We start from the raw sequence: 21,995 nt of genomic DNA, 5'->3' as shown, positions 1-21,995 counted from the left end.
TAGCGATGTTAAATGTATAATTCTTAGTAGTGAATCTCGAAATTAAATTGTGAACCTCTACCCTTGAATTGTTGCAAGCTTCTCTATCACAAAGTCGATGAAATAGTATTGTTTTGATTTTTATCAAAAATATTTTCCTTTAAAAATCTTGATTATGAATGGATTATTAATTATTAATGATTTTGTGTAAAAAAATCAAGAACTTATTCAAATGACTATGAGGATATCATTTTCTTAATTCGTTTAGGGTGCCAAAAATCTTAAGTCTGACTCTAAAAAGAGGAAAGTACTTCCCTAAAAAAAAAAAGAGGAAAATAGTATTATCATATCATATATTCAAATTTGTTAAGACATAAAAGGGTATATTTAAATATTGGAGAGGAGAGTAGTACAATACCCGCATCTTTCAAGAAAGGATAATGTAATTCACTCTTAAATATTATATTTTTCTATTTGTGTCAAATATTATTACTTAAATATAATTAATATTTATTTACCAAAAAAAAAGTAAATGAAGTTAATCTTAATTTAAATTAAATTTAAAATCTTAATACACCAAAAATAGAAAAAAAAAACAAATTGAAAAGAAACTATTTTCTTTCAATTCAAGATAAATAGGTTTTGAGATTATTATAATCTTAGTCATTTTGATTGTTATAATTTGATTTCTTTTATGCTGGAGTGTTATGATTTGTTTTTTCATACCATATAAAATTAGTAGACCGGATTTTAATTAAATATTTATTTTATATTTATATTTTTAACTTTAAAAGTTTTATCTTTATAATTTATTCATTTTTAGTAACATAGAATATTGTACTGTATGCACCAAAGTATCCTTGTTCAGGTTTCAACAAAATTTGACAATTTTGATGAAAGGTAAGGTACCTGGTATCACCTTATAGATGGATCCCACTTACACTTTCAAGATATACAAACGATTTTGAGAGCTATAATTCTAACTTAGAGAAAAAAATATAGAAAGATTTGAATGCAAAAGAAATTTGTTCGCATGAATAGTATCTCTACTTGTGAACTTCAAATCTTTTAGTATTTTTGGGTAGCTTCAACTAGTGAACGTTGTGACTTATTAAGCTTTCATCTTTGTTTGTTAGTGAATATTTTCATTGGGAAATTTAATGTAATATTTAATACAAGTCACCAACTTGTCACATTGATACGATAAAACAATTTGTTTATCTTATTATTTCTACATTTCATATCTCGTGTCATTGATGATATATGTTTTTGTGTACTTAAGTACTTTGAAATTTGTTTTGACACGTCTTTTGATAAAATAAATAGCTTTTATGTTGACTTTGTTTTCTTTCATACTTTTCGATAGATCATAGGAAGAATATAACATTCAGTTTTGCAAGGAAAAACATCATAGAATCAAGTGGTTTAATTATGTGTAAAAAAAAAGTGGTTTGATTTACCACTTATAAAGACACACAAAAGCACATTGATGTTTTCATTCGAAAACATAAAGATCTTGTTATACAAACTTAACATTGTCTTTAAAGTACGTAACTTTAAAATATCATCTTACCCTCAATTAAAAGTTTATTTATTTTTTTTGTTAAAATGGGGGCTAAAGACCTAAGAATGGATTAAGAACCTCGAGGGAAAACAATAGAGACGACATTCACCAAAACAGAGTCAACGATACACAAAATAATAAAATCCAAAACTCTAATTTGGCTTTGTAACGAAAGGCCAAAGTTAGCCATCCTATCAACAACTTGATTTGCTTCTCTCATCGCATGCGACCAAGAGAAAACTCCTCCTTTCAACACAAACTCTTGGATGCTTTGCACAATGCTAGAGCAAGGGTGTGTTATGCAGCATCCATCATGTACAAGGTTAATTGCCACGTACGAGTTTGATTCAACCTCAAATTCTCTGAAACCCCTCTGTCGAGCTATGTTTATCTTGTGATAAATTGCCCATAATTCAATCTTAACAACTGAGCAAAAACCTATATTATGCGCAAATGAAAAAATCATAGCTCCACAATGATTCTTGAACACGCCCCCTTATTGTAGACATTTCTTCAGAGACAAGGACAGATCCATTTATGTTCAACTTGAACTTCTTAGGGTCAGGATGTTTCCATTGAATACTAGGCCTCTCTCCATGTTGCTCATATGTCAAACTCAATTGTTGTTTATGCTACAAGCTAATCTTAATAGCATCCACCTGCTGCATAATTTGAGCTGCAGAGCCCAAAGATTGTTGGGAATGATTTTCAAGCAGAAAGTTATTTCTATAAAGCCAAATTTTTTCTAGTGCAACCGCAGGCAACATGGTTTGATCTTAATCATTCATGACATAATTAGACATCAAATTGGCAAGGATCCACTCCCTAATCTCACCATTGAAAAATTTCAAGTGCACGAAACCAGGGAGGATGAAGTACCAAACAACTTTAGTTCTAGGATAATGCCTAAACACATGATCTTTATCCTCCTCCACTTCAACACCACACAATTGAAAACTCTAATCTTGAGTCAAATGCTTAGCAAAGCGTTAGTCATTTATTAGAAGAGTGTTAACTTAAATCTTGTAGAGCAATACCCTCACTCTCTCACGCCCTTTCCAACTCCACACTACTTTATGTAACGAGTTTAGGTTAGATGGGTCATAATTGCTCAGAAGCTGGTAAGCTAAGGATATACTAAGCTCCATCCAGGAAACCCTTCCAGTCAAATGTATCAACACCTCTACATAATTTAGGATGAGGGACTGTACGAATAAGGTTTAAGACAAAAATGTCAAAAAATTACATATCAATTGCATATTCCAGTAACCAGAGGTCGTGGTATAATCACACACCTTTTGTCCAAGCAATTCCTCAGGAACCTGTCTGATACCTTTCTCCAGCAATCTCTCTTGCCCAAGAACCTTGTCATTGTTCCAAAACTCAACATTCAATCCATCACCAATGTTCCAACATATATTCCGTTGAACTTAAGGCCAATGCACACATTACCCTCTCCAAAAGTAAGATCCATGTTTGCCACACTACAACACGGAAAGAATAAAGTCCCCACATTTATATTTAGCTATAGTAATCTTAACCTAAAGCGCATCATGGATATTACAAAATTCCAACCACTTTTCATCATAAAGGCAGAGTTAACAAGTCTGGACTATCTTAACCCCAATCATTCACATTTCTTAGGCTTGTAAATCCCTTTTGAAGAAGCTATATGAATTTTCCTTTGATTATTCAAATCACCTCATTTGAAATTTTGACATTGCTTGTCTATTTGCTCACAAACAGAACTAGGGAGCCAAACTGATTGCATGGCAAATGAAGGCATAGCTTGCAAGACTGACTTTGTAAGAGTAAGCCGACCTACAAACAAGAGATGCTTGGCCTTCCAAATTGATAATCGTTGATTCACCTTTGACATGTTATACTGGAAGGAGTTTTTGGATATCCTGTTATACAAAATAGGTATACCCAAATGCTTTCCTAGGCCCTCTGTTAGCGTAAAATAGAACCTCTAGCCGAGGCTCTGTCTTCTCTCCCATCCTACATTCATGGAGACGAAGATTCAAGTCTTCTCCTGACTAATTTTCTGGCTAGAGCTAGCATGAAAAAATTGTAACACATTATGTATAATATCTACTTGATCATTAGAAGCCTCAACAAAGATCAACAAGTCATCCACAAATGCAAGGTAAGACAATTTATGAGCATTTCTAGCTATTTGAATGGGCTTCCAATATTCATGCTCAACCACACTATGGATAAGATGCAAAAACCTTTCAATGCAAACGACTTATAAGTATGGATAGATTGGATCTCCTTGCCTCACTCTTCTCATAGGCTTAAATTCTTCAAGAGCCTTATCATTCCAAAGCATTTTCCTTTTAGAGGATGAATACAGTTCCAAATAATACCAATGAAGTTACCTGGGCATCCAATATTAGAGAGAGTGTCCGTAATGAAATTCCAATTAAGACATTCATAAGCCTTTTCCAAATCGATCTTAATTTCCATCCATCCTGTTGCACCCTTCTTGTTTCTCATGGAGTGGAAAACTTCCTGAGCTATAATAATGTTATCTCTGCTTTGATGGTTGGGAGGAAAGCTACACTGGCATGGGTTGACCAATTTCTCCATCAGAGACCTTAATTTGTGGGATAGAATTTTGGTAATCCCTTTGTAAGAGACATTGGATAGGCTAATGGGCCTGAAATCCTTCAACTTAGACATTGGTCCATCTTGGGAATCAGCGTGATGAACATTTCATTAACACTACCAACCTTCTAAGGATCCTGGAACACCTATTTAAAAAGCTTGCAGAGAGCCTCTCCCACCACACCTCATTGGTTTTGATAAAACATATCTTGGAACTCATCAAGGCCTAGGGCTTTAAATGATCCCATGCTTCTTATGGTTTTGTACACTTTGTGGGATGTAACTATGTCACCAAGAGACTGTATCAGTTGCTAATCAAGGTTAGGGAACATACCTATGAGAGTATAAGGCTTGTAGCTCTAATCCTCACAAAATAGATTCTTGTAGAAGTATGTAATAAGTGTCTTCAACTCCTTTGGATTAGACACCCACCCGTTATCATCCTATTGAATGGTCTCCAACTTGTTTCTTCTACAGTGAATCACAATGGTACCATGGAAGAATCTCGTGTTGCGATTTCCAAAGAGAGCCATTTGGACCTTGATTTTTGAAACCATAACAACTCTTCCTGAACCAAAGCCTCCTCATACTCCTTCCAAATCCTCTCCATTTCTTGCATGACCTGTGGATTCCTTGAAGAACCCAACCTTCTATTTAGGTTGTTCAACTTCCTTATCAAGCCTTTTTTTCCTCGCAAAAATTCCCAAATACCACCTAATTCCACCTAATTCCATTCTTGGAGGTCTTTTTGAAAAAAAGGAATCAAGGACTCCCATTGGACGGAGGCATTCTAATTAGCACGCACAAACCTGTGAAAATTTGCATGTGTAATCCACAAAGCCATAAAACAAAAAGGTATGGCTTTGCTACCACGAAAGGTCCCCCCTATTATTTTAAGCAATGGGAGCCGATGATCATACTTAAACTGTGACAGGTGAAAAATGATAGCATCTTGGAACAACATTCTCCATTGCATATTTATCACCACCCTATCCAAACTTTGTTCTAGGTCACCCCTCTTCAAAGTGTGAGGGTACCCTTGGAAACCAACATCAAGAAGATAACAATCAAGTAACATCTTCTAAAATCCCGAGATACCACACATAAAAGGTTCATAGCACCTCCACATCTTTCATGGGGATGGAGGATCGAGTTAAAGTCTCTCATCGTTGCCTAAGGACCATCAGTCTTGTAAGAAATATCACACATATCATCCCACAACCCCTCATGATTATGTAGATGTGGACTACTATACACAATTATGAGGAACCACTCAGTTGATCTTCTTCTTTTGACCTTCATATGTGCATAGAATTTAGATCTTCTCAACACTTGAACACTCCATAAATTCGAGTCCTATAAGCACTAAATACCACTAGATTGTCCAGTGGCTTCTTCTAAGTACCTACCATCTAAGCCAATCTTTTTTATAATCCTCTCTGCTCACTGACCACTAGAGTGGGTGTCAAGAAGAAACAAAAGGGAAGAATAATACTCTATTCTAATATCCTGAATCAACTACGTGAATCCTTTGTTAGAAGTCCCACAACAATTCCAAGATATCATGTTCATCAAAACACTTGTTGAGAGGTGGCCTTTACTGGCCTAACATTAACTTATGGACATACTTCCATCGCCTCTGTCTTCATATCATACACTCCAGTCGTACCCTTACCCATCGATTATATTTCTGACTGAACTCCTTCCTTCTCAGGATGCATGGATGCTAACCCAATTGGACCCACCTGTTTACACTAAATAAGGACAAACTGGACAACATCCTCATCTGGTTTTGTAATGACATTCTGCTTATGAAGTATGTTGTTATCCGATTGGAACACTAAACCTTCACCAACCTTCTGAAGATATTTGATCTGCCTTAACTCTTCCTCTCCACCTAAACCATGATTGCTTTTTCGTAACTTGTGCTACTTCACCCCCGACCATAACTTCAACACTCTTCCCTTTATCCCTTGTTGGTTGCTTGCTAGACTACCCTAGTTCCACCGTGACTTGTTTTCCTAAGCCCCCATTCTTTACTCGAGTTGTCGCAACTATTTTTGGCTCTATAGTAAGGCCCACTTTCTCTAGCCCACCAGTTTTGTTTTTACCATTCTTGGCAACAAAACCTTCGCTTGGGCCGTTTTTCTTATGAGGTCCACTATTGGAACTTCTCTCCCCTTCCTTATTCAACCCTTCACCACTCACCATGTCACGTGCCTCACTTAAAACTATTGGACAAATGGCCTCAATAACTTAAGAGGGGGGGGGGGGTGAATTAAGTCTTACAAAATTTCCCACTAATAAACTTTTAACCCCCTTCTAAATGATAGGCTCAGAATGTAGAAGAAAAAGCAGTAATCAATTTAATAATGTTCTTTAAACATGGAAGACAAAATTGATTGCAATAACATAAATGAGATAAGGGAAAAGAGAAATGCAAACTCGATTTATACTGATTCGGTCATTTCTCGTGCCTACGTTCAATTTTCAAGCAACCTACTTGAGATTTTCCACTATCTCTGTAAATCCTTTACAGACTTTGAATACACCTTGGGATCCCTCACCCTTGTGTTCAAAGATTCTCTAAGAGACAACCCGTCTCTTAATTACAATTCTCACAATTCAAGAGATAACCAGTCTCTGAATTACAACTGACTTTCTAATATGAACAAAAAGATTTCTCTCCTTTAGAGTGAATGATACAAATTGAAGTTCCTAGAGAAATTTCTCTCTTTTAGAGATGATAATACAATTTGAAGTTCCTGGATAAATTCTCAATAGATTTGCAAGTGTTTGCCCAAGAGTTGTTGATAGAGCATTTGACAATTAAATTCTCTTAGAATATCTCTTTCTTGCTTTTTGAAGTCAGACACACATATATATAGGAACATCGTGCCTTTTCAAAAATGGTTTGAAGAGACGTGTCTTTTCAAAAAACTTTTTCTCAAATTCTTCACTGGTAATCGATTATAATCGATTACACAGTTATATTTTGAAGGGTCATGACTTTTCAAATTGAATTTCAGGAGTTCTATTACTGGTAATCAATTACACATCAATGGTTCGATTAAACCTTTTAAATTTAAATTTCAAAACCCTTCAAAAAGTTGATTTTCAAAATTGTCTTCTGTTAATCGATTACACTGCCTGGTAATCGATTACCAGAGCCTTGGATGTTGGAAACAATGTGTTTTGAGGCAAAAGCTTGATCAACTAATGAGATTTTTGAGGCCTTATCTTTTTCTTGATCTTGTTTGCTTGACCTTGAATTATGCTTGAAACAATGCTTAACCTTTGAATGTTTGTTGAAGCAACCTTATATTAATCTTAAAGCAGTGCTTAACCTTTGAATGTTTATTGAAGCAACCTTGTTTGATTCTACTTTGGCATCATCAAAACCTTGTATTCATACATTCACAAAAACAACGTACCATGATCCTACCTCATTCTTCGAATCTTCCTTATCTATTCTGCCAGGAATATTCCCTCCACCATTAATTCTCACTCCCATTTTTAATGACTATTTTTATTAACGAGTAACCAGGGCCCATAATCTTTAGTTCCCATATCAATTTTTTGCACAATATTTGCATCCATGATTTCCTCAAATTATACTTTCCTCATTTATTATAGATCCTTCCAAATTTGTCCTCACCGGTCCCACCATTGTACTATCAGGTACAACCACCCCGTCCGCAGTTTAAGCCACCATACTCGAGGAACCATCATTTCCCTTCTGCATCATAGGCATTGCATTCCTCTCCAAACATTGTGCTTCCTTATGTCCATATTTTCCATAGAGGAAACAAATGGAATGAAGTCCTTCATACTGTAGGCTGAGTAAATACACTCTAACAATGATTTTAGGTTGTAGAGGTTTATCTAGATCCAGTTCCACACAAATCCTTGCAAACCTTTCTCAAGTTTGTATAGTGGTGACTTTGACAATCTTCAGCATCACTCCCAACGTAGCCCTCAATCTACCTAGGAATTGATCATTGAACAATTCCATTGGTAACTCCAAAATATGAATCCATACTGCAACTCTATGCGTAATATTCACATTCGCAAGAAAGAACGGTCTTCATTGTTGCACCAAAATGTAATGGTCTGCCACCATCTATGGCCCTTTCATTAACACATGATTATAGTCTTCAACAGACGTAAACGTGACCTGATAGTAATCTTTGGGCACATCAATAATTCTAATGGAGCCATTCCTTGCCCAAACCTTATTCAACTTGGATTCTAAAAGACGAAATGTTGGATCAAGTGGCCTCAGAATAATTAAGAAGGGGGTTGAATTAATTATTCCTAAACCTTTACTAATTAAAAATTTACTCTTCTAAGGCTCTTACTATGTTGTTAAGTAAATGAAGAATAGAAAAGAAACTTAACCAAAAGTAAAAGCGAGAATTAAAGTGCACAATAGAAATTAAAAGAGTAGGGAAGAAGGAGACAAACACACAAGAGTTTTTATACTGGTTCGGCAACAACCCGTGCCTACATCCAGTCCCCAAGCGACCTACGGTCTTGGAGATTTCTTTTCAACCTTGTAAAAATCCTTTTACAAGCAAAGATCCACAAGGGATGTACCCTCCCTTGTTCTCTTTGAACAACCTAGTGGATGTACCCTCCACTAGAACTGATCCACAAGAGATGTACCCTCTCTTGTTCTCAGTCAACAACCCAAGTAGATGTACCCTCTACTTGTACCACAAAGGATGTACCCTCCAATGTGTTAAGACAAAGTTCTCAGGCGGTTAGTCCTTCGAAACTTTGTGAAGGGGAAACAAAAGAATTCTCAGGTGGTTAGTCCTTTGAAATCTTTTGTTTATGGGAAAAGGAAGAATCAAAAGAATTCTCAGACTATGTCTTATTGAATTCTTTGACAAGGGAGAAGGGAGACACAAAAGAATTCAGGCGGTTAGTCCTTTGTTCTTTTGGAAAAGGGAGAAGAGAGACACAAAAAGAATTCAGGCAGTTAGTCCTTGGCGAATTCTTTTTGGTAAAGGGAGAAGGGAATGAAAAAGATGAATAGCACAAATTTTTGAACAAAGAACATTTCTTGGAAGAGAAAGTTTTGAACAAAAACTTTTAGAAAGATGAAGAGAAGATGAAACCAGAAAGTTTTGAAAGAAATGAAAGAAGATGTTGAAAGATAGATTGAAAGATAGAATGATTGAAAGAGATGATTGATATGAATGAGATTGTTAAAATGTTTCATGCCAAGGTCACATATTTATAGTTTCTTGATGACTGAAGTCAAAACTTGTAACTCTTGGCAATTCCTTTAAAACTAATCACTTAAAAAGATATGACTTTTGAAAGAATCTTCAGAAACAAGTCACTTGAATAAATGTGACTTTTGGAAATGAATTTTTCGAAAACAGTCACTGATAATCGATTACCATAAAGGTGTAATCGATTACACATCAACAGATGTGACTCTTCATTTTGAATTTTGAAAATCTTAACATTTTAAAACCACTGGTAATCGATTACTATAATCTGGTAATCGATTACCAGAGAGTTGTAGAAGCAAAGCTTCATGGTGAATCAAAAGTGATTCAAAGATGTTTTGATGATAACAAAGATGATAACAAAAGATGATGACAAAGGTGATGACAAAAAGCTCAAAGGTCAATCAAAGAATGAGTTCAAGATGTTCAAGATAGAATCAAGAATACTTCAAGAATCAAGAATCAAGATTCAAGAGATCAAGGTTCAAGACTCAAGAATCAAGATAAGGCTTAATCAAGATAAGTATGAAAAGTTTTTCTCAAAAATTGAGTAGCACATGATTTTTCTCAAAACATGTTTACCAAAGAGTTTTTACTCTCTGGTAATCGATTACTAGATTATTGTAATCGATTACCAGTAGCAAAATTGTTTTGAAAAAGTTTTCAAATTGAATTTACAACATTCCAAATAATTTCAAAAAGCTGTAATCGATTACAATGTTTTGGTAATCGATTACCAGTGCCTTTGAACGTTGAAATTCAAATTCAAATGTGAAGAGTCACATCCTTTCACATAAAAGCTTTGTGTAATCGATTATACTAATTTGGTAATCGATTACCAGTGATTGTTTCTGAAAAAAATCAAAAGATGTAACTCTTCAAAAAGGTTTTTGACTTTTTCAAATTGGTTTTTAAGTTTTTCTAAAAGAGATAACTCTTCTAATGGTTGTCTTGACCAGACATGGAGAGTCTATAAAAGCAAGACTTTGTTTTGCATTTTCATTAATTAATTCAATACTTTTACACTTATTTCATACAATCCTTTACAAGCCTTGAATCTCTTTGAACTTCTTCTTCTTCTTTGTACCAAAAGCTTTTTGAAGTTTTCTGGTTTTCTAAACCTTGAAAACTTGTGCTATTCATCTTTTCATTCTCTTCTCCCTTTGCCAAAAAGAATTCGCCAAGGACTAACCGCCTAAATTCTTTTTGTGTCTCTCTTCTCCCTTTTCCAAAAGAACAAAGGACTAACCGCCTGAATTCTTTTGTGTCTCCCTTCTCCCTTGTCAAAGAATTCAAAACGAAATAGTCTGAGAATTCTTTTGATTCTTCCCTTTCCCTAATACAAAAGTTTTCAAAGGACTAACCGCTTGAGAATTCTTTTGTATCCCCATTCACAAAGTATCAAAGGTTTAACCGCCAGAGATCTTTGTCTTAACACATTGGAGGGTACATCCTTTGTGGTACAAATAGAGGGTACATCTACTTGGGTTTGACTGAGAACAAGAGAGGGTACATCTCTTGTGGATCAGTTCTAGTAGAGGGTACATCCACTAGGTTCAAAGAGAACAAGGGAGGGTACATCCCTTGTGGATCTTTGCTTGTAAAAGGATTTTTATAAGGTTGAAAGAAATCTCAAGGACCGCAGGTCGCTTGGGGACTGGATGTAGGCACGGGTTGTTGCCAAACCAATATAAAAACTCTTGTGTGTTTGTTTCCTTCTTCCCTACTCTTTTACTTTCCGCTGTGGATTTAATTTCCGCTTTTTTACTTTCTGTTAAGTTTTTCTTCTACTCCTCATTCTCTTAACAATTTAGTAAAAGCCTTAGAAGAGTAATTTTTTAATTAGTAAAGGTTTAGGAATAATTAATTCAACCCCCCCTTCTTAATTATTCTAAGGCCACTTGATCCAACAAGAGTAAAACTCTTTGGTAATGATTTTGTAAAAAACTTCTTGTGCTACTCAATGTTTTGAAAAACTTTTTAATACTTATCTTAATTAAGTCTTCTCTTGATTCTTGAATCTTTGAGTCTTGAATCTTGATCTTGATTATTGAAGTGTTCTTGAATCAATATTGAACTCATTCTTGAATGTCATAATCTTTGTTATCATGAAGTGATCTTGACTTTTGAGCTTTTTGTCATCATCTTTGTTATCATCAAAACTCCTTGAATCAATCTTGATTGATCATGATGCTTGCTTCTACACGAAATTTGACTCTTTTGCCCATGACCATGATCATCAAGGATCCTTTCGATGATTTACACTAGTCCATGAATTCTTCATTAGAAATAGGAATTTTTGGGAAACAATCCTTGTCTTTTTTCAAGAGAGGAAGGGTAGGTATCTCCATATCTAGTTGTCCAAAGAAATGTTTGTCATACTGGGAGAAAGGCACAACACCTCCATTCATCAACAACTTCTCTTTATATGGATTAGCCACCTTGATTCCCTCTCCCTTGTCCTCCACTTCCATATGCCTATCAGCTTCACCCTCACTCGGTTTACACTTGACTTTTCTTGTACTTCTCAAGAGCAAATCTTCTTCTTCTTTGGTATTTTCACTCAAAACCCTAGTAGAGCCAGTAGATGACTCCATTCCTCAAAACCAGATTAGTTAAAAGCTTTTAGTGCTATGAGGAAGCATTTTGAGTTATATTTCTTATGTTTATAAAATTTAAAAATATAATAAATATAGTATAAATAAGAAAACTTAGAGAAAATGTGAATACATATGAGGTCTTCAGTTTCACCCATGCTAGGAAGAGAACTCACTAGATTGTAAACTCACGATCTTAGGAGACTGTAAGATGTCAACTTTCAAACTTATATTGGTTATTCCAAAATTTTATTATGAAATTTTTCATATTTGTCATGCATTATTGGTGGATTTTGAAGTGAAGCTAAGTTTGTCTTCATTAATCTTAAATGGCACTTTGAGTGTCCCAAATTTGAAATAGAATTCTACATAATGTCTTCTAGTAAGGATGAAGACTATAAGTATGAAGAAGAAGAAATCTACCTACAACATTGGCTAGGAACCTTCCATTTAACTTAAGAGTTGCAGGATTCAACCAATTATTAACATCCATTGATTGTTGCAATTTAAGTAATAGAAGTAGTGTGTAGAGTTTGTATAGTTGTATCAATGGATGAAGGCTATAAAGTAGAGGCCTCTTTATCTTTTATAGGATTTGGAAGCAATGCAACAACAATTGCATTTCTTATTGCACTATTAAGGTCCAATGAGCGCATAGATCAATTGATAGAAGTCTCAAGTTTTAATCTTTAAAAATATAATTGCATTAAAAATTGGAAAGGAGAGTTTGATTTCTCATAATAATAATTTTATGAAGTCAAATAACTTTTAAAATATAAATACAACATAATTCATAAATCTTATACTTTTAGAATGAATTTTACATATTCAAAGAAACATTTAAATTTTTCAGTAAATCAATTCTACCAATTATAAAGTTAGTTTTAATAATGAAAGAAATGGTCATCCAACAAAATCACTTAATATGAAATTGATTTTCATGTGTTTGGATGAGTGTCACATAGCTTTTGACACACATCACCATTGAAATAATTATTAGTTACATTTGCACCATTTATGAACATAACTTAGAAAATACAAAACCAAACACATATTTTTGTGCATCTAGACGAGTGCCAAATGGCTCTCCACACACATCACCTTTAAAATAATTGAGTTACTTTTGCACCATTTGTGAATGTGGCTTAGAAAATGCAAAACCAAACACATATTTTGTATGTTTGAACTCTCATCCACACAGTTAGGGGTAAGAATATGTTAGGCCAAACAAAGCTTTCGGTAAATAGGCATCGCCTATTTAAAAAATTTAAGGCTTGAATCTGACCTGTTACATGTCATAGGCTTTATTTTTAGGCCTAACCTAGTTTATTTGAAAGGTTAACTTGGTCTGTTAGCCTACTTAAATGCCTATTTCATATTAAAACTTTTATATAAGTCTAACTTTTCTTTATATTGGACAATAGACTCATAAATCATTGAGAAAAATTCTATGTGAGCCAAACTATAATCTATGAAAATCAAAATTGTAATTACTCAACGCATGAACAAAAATGGAAATAGGCGAACTAAGTTATATAAGAATCAAGTCTAATACGTTAATATGATATACATTTATCATCTTGAAGTTAACTAAGTTAAAAAAGTCTATTTGTAATAAGCTCTCTAATTAAAAGCTAAATTTATCACTCAATAAGCTTACATATATGATTCTTATTGTAGGTCAACATTCAAATCATCTTTAAAAGGTAAGCAAATGTATGATTTTGATATATTATAACAATTTTAATATAAAAAATAATACTAAACAAATGATTATAATTTATACTTACTTAAATAGGCCCTAAAAAACTTTTTAAATGACCCAAAACATGACCTTTTTAATCAAATAAGTTTTTATAAAAGCCCAAATCTAACCTATTTTTAAAAAAGTCTGATTTGACATGGACCTGGTGTAGGCCAGGTCATAAGTCCTTGTTGGAGGCCTAAGCTTGTCCCCCCTACACATAGTGACACATGCTAATGGATTAACTATTAGCAATTGTTTTTTATGTATTATAACATGATCTTTACCAAAGACATGGATTTCCTCTAGAAATCAAAACATACTCTTTTAGTGTTTTGGAGAACACATTAAGAACTTCGGACGTGGACGTGGATCTCCAATGCATTGACACACACAATTTATGAGTGTGACTTAGACAATGAAAAACTAAACATATATTTTTCATTCGTTTTGACAAGTGTCAAGTAGCTCTCGACACACATAATCTTTGAAATAATTATGAGTTATTTATGCACCATTTATTAATGTGACGTAAAAAATACAAAATTAAATACATTTTATACTTAGTATCTCTATCTGACATCTACACAATTATAACAAAAATAAATGCAAATTTTATGTGTTTTAATTCACACCGACTCAATAACGTAAGTCATTGAAGTAACTATTAATTATTTTTGACGTATTATAAGATAATAATTTTACAAAGACATGTGTTTCATAATGTAATCCAAACACACTTTGGAAACATGGTAAGAACAACTAGATATGAACCTCCAATGCATACATAATAGTTGTTTTTGCATTAATTTTGTCCTAAACATGGATTCCAAACGTGAAACCAAACACTCACATTGTAGTTCAGAAACGTGCCTTTTCAGTTGTGGCACAAAATAAACACAGTCGAAATCACTTATCCAAACGTGCCATAAACAAAAGGCTGTCTGCCGACCCAATTTGCCAGTCCCAGAAAACCAATTCCCTGAGAGACAAAAAAACCACCTCACCCGCTGCCCTCCGCAATCTGCTTTCTCTGACCATTAATATACACACACTTCATATTACATGAAAAAATCACTTTAAAATTAAATCCATCACTAACTTAATCTATAATCCACCATTTTTTTAATATATATATATATATATTTTCATTTACCCTCTCACACGATACAAACAATTAGTTCAGTGTACTTGGATTTTTTCCCTTTACAGTAACGCACATCAAACAACGTCCCTTCTCTTCTCTTCCCTTCTTCCCTCGTCTCTACTCTACTCTACACTGTAGCTTCCCTTCTTCTCTCTCTCTAAAAGTACACCCCATTTATCTATACTTTTTTTTCAATCCATAGTCCTACACCTTATCACAATTCACAACAAATAACTACAAACTTTTTTTTACACCATACACCTTTTTTTCTTTTTTTGAAGTTCTTTATATCTCAAAACCTCTGGTTCTGATTCTCCACCATGAACCAATAACTACAACCTCGTACTTGTCGTTTGTGTTTGTGTTTGTGTTTGTCTTGTTACATGGCGTACCATAACCACCACAACCTTTCACAACAAGACCTTCCTCCACTCCACCATTTCCCGAACCAATCCATGTTACCAGACCAACAACTACTTCCGTCCTCACCCGAACCTAACTCCAAACCTCCCTCCGATCCACACCCTCTCCAAACCGCGCCGAATTGGCTCAACGACGCGCTCCTCCGCACTCACTACACCGACACCACTAACACCGCCACCGTCGCCACCAACAGCAACGTTAACGTTAAGGTTAACGGTTCTAATTTCCTGAAACTGAACCCCGGCGCCTCCGACGCGCAGTGGCTGGCGCGGCCGGCGCTCCACCGCCACCCCGGCGAGGTCATCGATGACGGCGCCGGGGAGTCCATGGTGGAGCACGCCGATTTGAAGGACGGCGGCGGAGACGCCGTGAGCTGGCAGATTGGGCGGTGTAAGACGGAGATTCTGCAGCACCCGCTGTACGAGCAGCTGCTGTCGGCGCACGTGGCGTGCCTCCGGATCGCCACGCCGGTGGACCAGCTGCCGAGGATCGACGCGCAGCTGGCGCAGTCGCAGAATGTGGTCGCGAAATACGCAGCGTTCGGACACAACAACATCGTCGCCGATGACAAAGAACTCGACCAGTTCATGGTATATAATAATCAATTATCAATTTTTTTTTTTGCTTTCCATTTTCCTTTTATTTATTAGACAATTAATGATTCTCGTTGTTTTTTGTTTTGTTTCTTAATTGGCGTGAAAATCTGAGGATTTGGATTTGTTTCTTGTTGATTTTGGATTCATCATTTAATTAATTGTTATATTTTAATTTTGTTTTATTTTGATTTTTTGGTCTTCGGCGTGTCAGTATTGGAATTCGCGTGGCCTGCATTATTTTATAGTGCTGGAGCCAGATGAAATTTGCAGCTTTTGTTGCTTGAAAAATGAGACTTTAAGTTTATATTGCAAAATTAAGGTTTTAAATTATGTTCGCAGTAGATATTTTTTCGCAATCTTTAATATTGTAGAAAATTGCAGACAAACGAACAAATGAAACTGATGGGATTGCAATTTTGGATTAGAATGAAAAACTGATCTCGTGAGAAGTGAAATTGTGATTGTGAATTGAATGAAAGATGCTAATGGCTCAAATTTGAGTTATTGAGATGGCTTTTGAAGTGCTGAATTTAGTAATTGGGATGCTTTTAATTTGATCACTTTTATGAGCTGCTTTGGGTATATAAGGTTGTGTTTTTTGAGTTATTGAGTTTCCTTACATTATCTTAATTAATGATGATTAATGATTTTCCATCATAGCTTATTAATATTGGGCAATTGCAAGAGTTCGTGTCGTTTTAATTCCTGTATTCACTTTCATTATCCAAGCCTTTTGTGCTTTCACTTTCATGCTTCTGTCATAAACCCTGACGAGTTAAGCTTGTATTAATTCATGTGCAGAAGTTTCATGCAATAATGAGCTATGTTGGTTCAGCATTTTCTATGCATCATCTTGATTGTAAAATGGATTTTTTTTCGTATTTTTTTTATGTGAAGTTTGTTGGATGTAGTACATTTATGGTTTTGATGTTTCTTATGGTTGGATGTTGCAGTCGCACTATGTTTTGTTGCTCTGTTCCTTCAAAGAACAATTGCAACAGCATGTCCGGGTCCATGCAATGGAAGCAGTAATGGCTTGTTGGGAGTTAGAGCAATCATTGCAGAGTCTAACAGGTGCACAGAAAGTGTCTTCTTTTAGTAATTGTCGCATCTTAAAATAAATGGGAAGATTTGTTGCGTGATAGAATGAAAAATTGAAAATAGCATGTTTCGCATTATCTTCTTACCAGTTTTTGATCTAGTGCATGTTAACACCTTTAATCATTCTGCTGCTGGCAGTTGAAATTTTGAGATTTGGTGGCTACTAGTAGTTGTGATCTATTTTAATGTTATGATTGCTATGCTTTTAAATGTTGAACTTCTTTATCTGTGGAAAATTCCTATCAAGGAACCAACAAGCAATTCACTCACCCAAGCACGTGCAGTGACAAGGTTTAGCTATTTATGAGCTGAAAATTCTGATTGTTTATGTCATTTTTTTAGTTATTTAAGAAAATATTTTTATAAAGAATTACAAAAATGCCATTTTTTCCCGATTTTTAAAGGGTTTTTATAGGAAACAATAAAATTCATATTTTCATTGTTTTGTGTCAATCTTTGAAAATAGAAAAAAGAAATTGTAAAGCAAGAATTGTACTGCAGTGCTAGTAATTTGTAGCTGCATATTTAAGGGTATGTTTGGATTTCCGATGAGAGTGTTTCAAAAATATATTTATGAGTAAAATTAGTATATTTGAGGGTAAAGTTAGTTTGAGATCATTCTACTGTGTTTAAGAGTAAATTTAAGAGTAGTTTATAGAAATAAAACTTGAGATACTTTTACAAATTCTGTTTGCAAAAACTTAAAAGTTTGAAAACTTTAATCCAAACATTTACTAAATTATCTGTCAAGGTGAAATATTGGTTAACGACATTCCAAATTTTAGTGAGGATTTACTAAAATTCACATGAATTGCAACTTTGCAACAAATAGAATGATAATCTATGAAGTTCAAACACCTCTCTTGTTCGTCCTGACACGTTTCCAACACTAACACATCTTGACACTTGTCAGCAACTTATTAGGTGTCAATTTAAAAATTATTTTTATTGGCTTGAACACTTAAGTTGTCACCTTTACACAACTTACATATACTTGAAAAAATATATAAGGTTGGTTTAAAAAGATGAACATACCATCAATTTAGATATTTTGTTATATGTTTCTCATATTTCATTTCATTAGAGTCTTTATGTTTATGTGTATGCGGTGTCCCCATGTCCTAGAGTTTAGACATTAACCTTGATGAAAAGTTTGTGTCATGTCCGGTATCCGGTGTCTATGTCAGAGTTTGTGCTTCATAGATGATGATAGTTTCTAGTGTTTGAAGAAAGTGCTTTGGCCTGTTGTCCATACCATATTGTGTTCTTTGAACAAAGTCTTTAAACTTTTGGTTCAATTAGCCAAAACAGAAACTGATAAATGTTCACACATTCTGCATGATGAACAGGAGTTTCACCTGGAGAAGGTACAGGGGCAACAATGTCTGATGATGAGAATGACCAAGTAGATAGTGATGCCAATCTCTTCGATTGTAGTTTTGATGGGGCAGATAGCATGGGGTTTGGTCCTCTTGTTCCTACAGAGAGCGAGAGGTCCCTCATGGAGCGAGTAAGACAAGAATTAAAGCATGAACTGAAACAGGTAAGGGATGTTGAATTGTTGATGGCTTTTCATTTCCCCTTCTTCTCAAATTTCTTCCCATATGATTGACCTCTTTATACTTTTTTTAATTTTTATCATACAGGGTTATAAGGAGAAAATTGTTGACATAAGAGAGGAAATTTTGCGCAAGAGAAGAGCAGGGAAACTTCCTGGTGACACAACTTCTGTTCTTAAAGCTTGGTGGCAATCACATTCCAAGTGGCCTTACCCTACCGTAAGTTTGATAAATAAGAACTCAATGTGTACATTACATCATGCTTTTGGAAAAAGCTTTTAAGAATTATTTGATTCTTAACTAACGAAGTCCTTGTAAGTTTATTGGCGCATAGAGAAATTAAACGAGAGCTTACGAAAATGTTGAGGTGTTAAGTTAATTTTAACTTACAAGAGAAGCTTGATTTCCTCAATTCATTTTAGTTTCTTCTCCCTCGAGTGTTTGTTGAGAAATTTATTCAAACTGACTCAGTGCAATGTTATTTTTCATACATTGGATATTCCACCATGTTTTGCGGAGCTTCTCAGAGTGTGGCTTTTAATTAGTCAAATTTATCCTAGAATTCAAAGAACAGGAAGAAGCATTTTCCATATTTTCCTAAGAATATGCTTGTACACTTTGTCCACGTGTTAGCACAACATTAATCTTAGTATTTATTCTCTGTCTACACTTTGAATTGAAGCTACTCCATGAGATTTATCAAATGGTCTTCTTTTTAAAGTAAATATTACTATCTGCTATCTCACACCGGCCACATGGTCCTTATCAATCTTTTTGCTGAACTAAAATCATGTTGTTTTCAGGAAGAGGATAAGGCAAGGTTGGTGCAAGAAACTGGGTTGCAATTAAAGCAGATTAATAACTGGTTTATCAATCAAAGGAAGAGGAATTGGCACAGCAATCCTTCAACTTCTACTGCCTTGAAGAGCAAGCGCAAAAGGTATTCCCATCAAAACTAGTAATTGGTACAACACAAAATGTAGGAATCTATAATAGAAATCACACATTTTGTCTTTGTACCACTTAGCATTATTTGATTCTTATATTTTTTTTGTGAACATTGGACCAATCTTAATTTGAAAAAAGAAGCAATGCAGGTGATAACTGATGATCGTTGCATGAAATTCAACTCTTTGTCCTTTGGTCAATCATGGAAAGACAATGAGAAAGAACCACATTTTGTTTCTGATGGGCCAGGGTTAAAGCAGATCAAGGAGCTAATATTGGTTTACTTATGCTTAAAGGCCAGCAAATAGTTCATATAGTACTTGTGATGCTACATAATTAGGAAGTTCAATTAAGAATCATATACCAACAGAGAATTATGATTTTTGTTCATGTTTTATTGCTTTGTGAAATATAGTATATGGTAGCGAAGGGGGTTATGGGTGTACAGTAATAAGCTGTGCATTTTTTTTCCCTTACAATCATACTCTTGTTTTTGTTCTTGGTCTTTCAATTGGTATTTGGTAATGTAGAGAGTAATTTGTTGTAGAAATATGGTATAAGTTTTTACTTGTTATATAATTTAAATGCTCGTTGTCATGGTGCTACAAATCGTAAACACTTTTAACTGTTGTCTGTTGGAAGGTATAATAATAGTGTGGTGGGTTCTTGTGATTTGACATGTAGATGGATTTGCAGTGTGAAAAATTTGGGTGGAATAGACACCAAGTGGAAATAAAGTTGATATTTTCCTATTTAACAGAATCTGGGACAATGTGTGTCTTTTAGTGATCTTTGTCTGATGTAGAAATTTGAGGAGTGTAGGTAATAAACACTAATATAATATAGATACTACTATGCACGAAATCGGAACTAAATCGAAGCACAATCATTAGATCTTGAATCTGGGTTTATGAACATGTTACATGTTCATAAACTTCAATACTATGTGGCTAATTATTGCTTGCAATAAAATTATAAAATGATTACGCCAGCACAAGATTGTTGACACTGAAATGATGTAATTATAATTTATACTACATGGCAATGAACTACTGTTTCTGCCGGTGTCAATTTGGCAGCATGCAGAGCACTTTATGAATGGATTCTTCACTGTTATTAATTGGGCTGAACCTGAACAATAAATAAATAATTTTGGATAAAATTAATTTTTTATTCGGTAAGTTTAAGTTTTAGTTTTATCTTTTACTTTTTAATAATGGATTAGTTTAAATTTTTATTTAAATGCTATTCTCATTATTACTACAGTTAATAATTGTAACGTCTTAACATTATAATTCATGTTATATTTGGGTAGACAATGGTGAATAATAATTTTTTGACAAATTAATATTTTCATTTTGTAAGTTTATTTTAAGTTTCAATTTAATCTTTTGACCTTTATTTATTTTGATGGATTAACTTACCTTTTTGTTTTAATTTTATTTACGTGGCTATAACATTGTTAATTGAGACTTTTTAACACAACTTCCCAACATAATATTCTAGGATTACTCAAGGCTCCCATTCTTCCCAATTCTTCTTTGCATTTAATTCTGCCTCCACATAAAACCATAGCTAGTGGCATTTGCAATCAGATGTGCATCCTTTTTTATTTTTTTGTCAATAGATGTGCATGCTTGTTAGGGAGAAAATCCGTGTTGTGGCTCTACAAAGGCTATTAGGAATGAAGAGGGAGGTTTTGGCTGAGGATCCACGATCTGCACCAAGCCAATAGCACTAGGCATTTGAATCTTGCACCTCTTATTTGTATTTTACATTTCTTATTGCATTCTGGAAAGGACTTTACGAATACAAGGAAAGATGTTGGATTCAACAGTGAGAGTGCAGTTTCACTGTTGTGGAAAAAGTATTTTAGGTTGGGCAATTGCTTCCATGCCACTTTTTTGCTTTTTGCACCACCCAAAGGACAACAATACCCTTCCTCAACCTGTAACTCTAATGCGCACCTCATTCTGGCGGCCACATCCTCTATTCCCTTCCGATGGAGGCAACGGCCAATGCTACCCACTCCTTACAACTCCGTCAAAACCCCCATCAAAATGGAAGGAGAGCCATATTACTTGAAAATCTTATTATAAAAACAAATATAACAAGAAGAGAGACTCAATTATGATTTTAAAATATTTTTAAACCTTTTTCTTAGAATACAATGTTACCGTCAGAAGAACTTTGTGAAACATATAACAGGTTTTCTCAAATAACTTTCAGACGATGAAAATAATATTTGCAATAAGAGTGTTGTTATGTATAATTTAAAAAAAAACTCGAAGAATGTGAGGGTAATTTACTCTTCATTTTAATCTTTATATTTTATTTATTTTAATAGATTAATTTTGTTTCAATGTTTTTCTTGGTACATTAATTACTTCAGGAATTCAACTCAACGATATATATAGCATGTGAACATTATATTTACGTGGCTATATAACATTATTTTTAGAAGCCTTTAAGATTGTT

The 21,995-nt window shown here is 34.4% G+C and overlaps 1 protein-coding gene across 3 annotated transcripts; it reads left to right on the top strand.

Moving 5' to 3' along the window:
* The first annotated feature begins 14,893 nt into the window (after positions 1-14,893).
* LOC114393866 (homeobox protein knotted-1-like 3) lies at positions 14,894-20,196 on the top strand. Of its 3 annotated transcripts, none has more exons than XM_028355331.1 (6): positions 14,894-15,903; positions 16,863-16,983; positions 18,360-18,553; positions 18,657-18,788; positions 19,373-19,509; positions 19,659-20,196. In XM_028355331.1, the coding sequence occupies exons 1-6, from the start codon at positions 15,274-15,276 to the stop codon at positions 19,675-19,677; spliced, it is 1,233 nt and encodes a 410-aa protein (XP_028211132.1). In that variant the 5' UTR covers positions 14,894-15,273; the 3' UTR covers positions 19,678-20,196. The 3 variants fall into 3 exon arrangements, with proteins under 3 accessions (XP_028211132.1, XP_028211131.1, XP_028211133.1); XM_028355330.1 differs by having other exon boundaries at positions 19,656-20,196; XM_028355332.1 differs by having other exon boundaries at positions 14,919-15,903; positions 19,667-20,126.
* Positions 20,197-21,995: the final 1,799 nt, after the last annotated feature.

The sequence above is a fragment of the Glycine soja genome, chromosome 17 (genome assembly GCF_004193775.1).
Source record: "Glycine soja cultivar W05 chromosome 17, ASM419377v2, whole genome shotgun sequence".
In the NCBI taxonomy this organism is placed as follows: Eukaryota; Viridiplantae; Streptophyta; class Magnoliopsida; order Fabales; family Fabaceae; genus Glycine; species Glycine soja.
Note: the sequence above shows the minus strand (reverse complement) of the source record. Positions and strands in the feature narration are given on the sequence as shown.